Raw genomic sequence first — 2,500 nt, forward strand, 5'->3', positions numbered from 1 at the left:
AGAAAGAAAGAGAGAGACAGACAGACAGGCAGACAGAGAGAAAGTGAAAGAAAGAAAGAGAGAGAGAGAGAGAGAGAGAGAGAGAGAGAGAGAGAGAGAGAGAGAGAGAGAGAGAGAGAGAGGGGGGGGGGAGGGGGGGAGAGAGGGAAGTCAATTGTTTAAAAAAAAGAAAGATATAAAAGAGAAGTAAATATTTCCAGGTCATAAAAATTAGTGATTTTATTTTTCGGAAAGTTAATAAAAAAGTAAAACGTAAAGGAAAAGAGTAATATGGAATAGAATAAATCTGATTGAATTGTATATAAAAGAAGAAATTAGCGCCGTGTCCCTCGAACCGTTGGCCTCGAGAGCGTGGAGGCTCGCTCTTAAGAGGAGAGTAAACGTGACCGAAACATGTTGAGATTCTGGCCATGTCCGCTCGCTGAGATGAGAGGCGACTGTTTGTTTTGTAACGTTTGTTTGATGTTCATTGGCTAATTTATTCGCCCTCCCCCTCTCCCCTCCCCCCTCCCCCCTCCCCCCCAGGCTCTGTGAGTTCAGTGCCCCTTTTCGGAACGTGAGCGATGATGGCAGAGGAATTCGGTGCATTGTGCCCGTTTCCTCTCCTGCCCTTCGCCACACCATCCCCCGCCACCCACAATCCCCTACTAACACCTCCCACTTCCTCCTACCTCCTACCACCACTTACCACCACCTCTCACCTCCTACCTCTACCTACCAACACCTCCTACCACCACACACTAACACCTCCCACCTCCTACAACCACTTACCACCACCTCCCACCTCCTACCACCACCCACCAACACCTCCCACGTCTTACCACCGCCTACCATCATCTACCACTCCTACTTTTACCCCCACCACGCCTCCCACGCCCGAGCAGACACGCCCAACGACCGGGACAACTCCGGCCCAGCATCCCTCGAGGTCAGTCCCCCAGCAGCGACCACAACCCGACGATACCGGGGCGGAGGATGCCAGCTTTTCCGAGCGTGGAAAACCCCGGCTTCACCGAACTGAACCCCGCCGAACCCAACTGCACTGAACCGCAGTGAACCGCTTGCGTGTGCGAGAGAGGTCGGTGCAATTGCGTGTGTGCAACCAAAGCCCAAGTTATAGTTTCTGTTAAAGTCCCTCTCCCCTTTCCAATCGTCCACTTTGGCGCTCGCTCGGGAAAAATGTTCGGAAAAATGTTCTCCATTGTTCAAGCGAGTGGAAGATGCAGAGACAATAGAAAAAAAAACATGAATAACGACGCTAGAAAAGAAGTCGAAGAAAGGGATGAAAGCGCAGAACGGACACTCGCGCAGAACTTTCGTAAAATGTGATTCCAAGAAATAAGTAACGAGCAAGATCAGAGTGCGGAGGCGGCGGCGTGCACCTCCAGGAGGCTGGGGGCGTGGGGGTGGGGTATATGACGGAGAGGAGGGGGCGGTGGGGGCGGGGCTTTAGCAGAGGGAAGGGAGGTGATGAGGGAGGGTAGGAAGGGGGTTAAGGGGAAGGAAGAAAGGGAGGCAGATGGAGGCTGTAGCAGAGGGAGGGAAGATCTATAAGGGAGGTTAGGGAGGAGAGAGAGGCGGGGTGGGTGGCTATAGCAGAGGGAGGGGGTGGGGAGGGAGGAGGAGAAGGGGAAAATCGCGTGATTTAGACAGCGCGACTCTCGGAGCTTCCCCATAACAACGCTAATAGGTCGATGGCGGCACAAACTATGTCAACCATCCGTCTCTCTCCTCTTTTAATTCCCTCTTATCTCCCTCCCCCTCCTTTCCTCCCTCCCCTCCCCTCCCCTCGACCCGACCCTCCTTTCCCCGAATATCGACCTCTTGGCCGTCTACCTGTCTACCGGCGTCTCATCCCAGTCGCCCTTCTTTATTTATTTCGGATGTGTCTCTTGGTCTCTTTGTTTCTTCGTCTGCCGTCGCGTCTGACTTTGGCTTTCTTTGTCTGTCTGACTGACTGACTGTCTGTCTGTCTGTCCCCCTCTTTCTCTTTCTCTGGCCCTCTCTCTCTCTCTCTCTCTCTCTCTCTCTCTCTCACTCTCTCTCTCTCTCTCTCTCTCTCTATCTCTCTGTCTCTCTCTCTCTCTCTCTCTCTCTCTCTCTCTCTCTCTCTCTCTCTTTCTCTCTCTCTCTCTCTCATTCTCTCTGATGTTTCTTTCTTTCTAATTCTGAATTCCTTTGGTTTACTCGTTCTCATTATATCGTCTCTCGCATTATCTCTCGCCCCTTTCCATTCATTCTTCTTCTTTTTCTCTCCCTCTTCCCCATTCACCCATTCCCTTCTCCCGTGCCTTTCTTTCTCTTCCTCTCATCCCATCCTCCTCCCCCCCATCCCCATTTCTTCTCCCATTCCTCTTCCCCTCCTTCCTTGACCTCTCTTGACCTCTCGCTGCCTTAGCAAACGGCGCGCACTCGGTCTTGCAAACAGGCAGAGGTCACCTTGCAACGCGGGCTGTTGCAGTGCCGTGCAGGTCAGTTTCAACGCTATCGGGAGACCGCA

At 52.4% G+C, this 2,500-nt stretch overlaps 2 protein-coding genes across 3 annotated transcripts in view; both read left to right on the forward strand.

Moving 5' to 3' along the window:
* The window catches only part of LOC113802720 (beta-1,4-galactosyltransferase 1), a 136,114-nt gene that overhangs the window by 39,405 nt on the left and 94,209 nt on the right, over nt 1-2,500 (forward strand). The gene's annotated exons all lie outside the window — the stretch shown is intronic.
* Nucleotides 567-1,046, forward strand: LOC138863241 (uncharacterized). The gene has a single exon (XM_070127423.1). The coding sequence runs from the start codon at nt 567-569 to the stop codon at nt 1,044-1,046; it is 480 nt and encodes a 159-aa protein (XP_069983524.1).

This window comes from Penaeus vannamei, chromosome 11, assembly GCF_042767895.1.
Source record: "Penaeus vannamei isolate JL-2024 chromosome 11, ASM4276789v1, whole genome shotgun sequence".
NCBI classification, from domain to species: Eukaryota; Metazoa; Arthropoda; class Malacostraca; order Decapoda; family Penaeidae; genus Penaeus; species Penaeus vannamei.

Bases quoted from the DNA above. Each gene is read 5' to 3' on its own strand.
- LOC138863241 (XM_070127423.1), top strand. From the start codon at position 567: ATGGCAGAGGAATTCGGTGCATTGTGCCCGTTTCCTCTCCTGCCCTTC.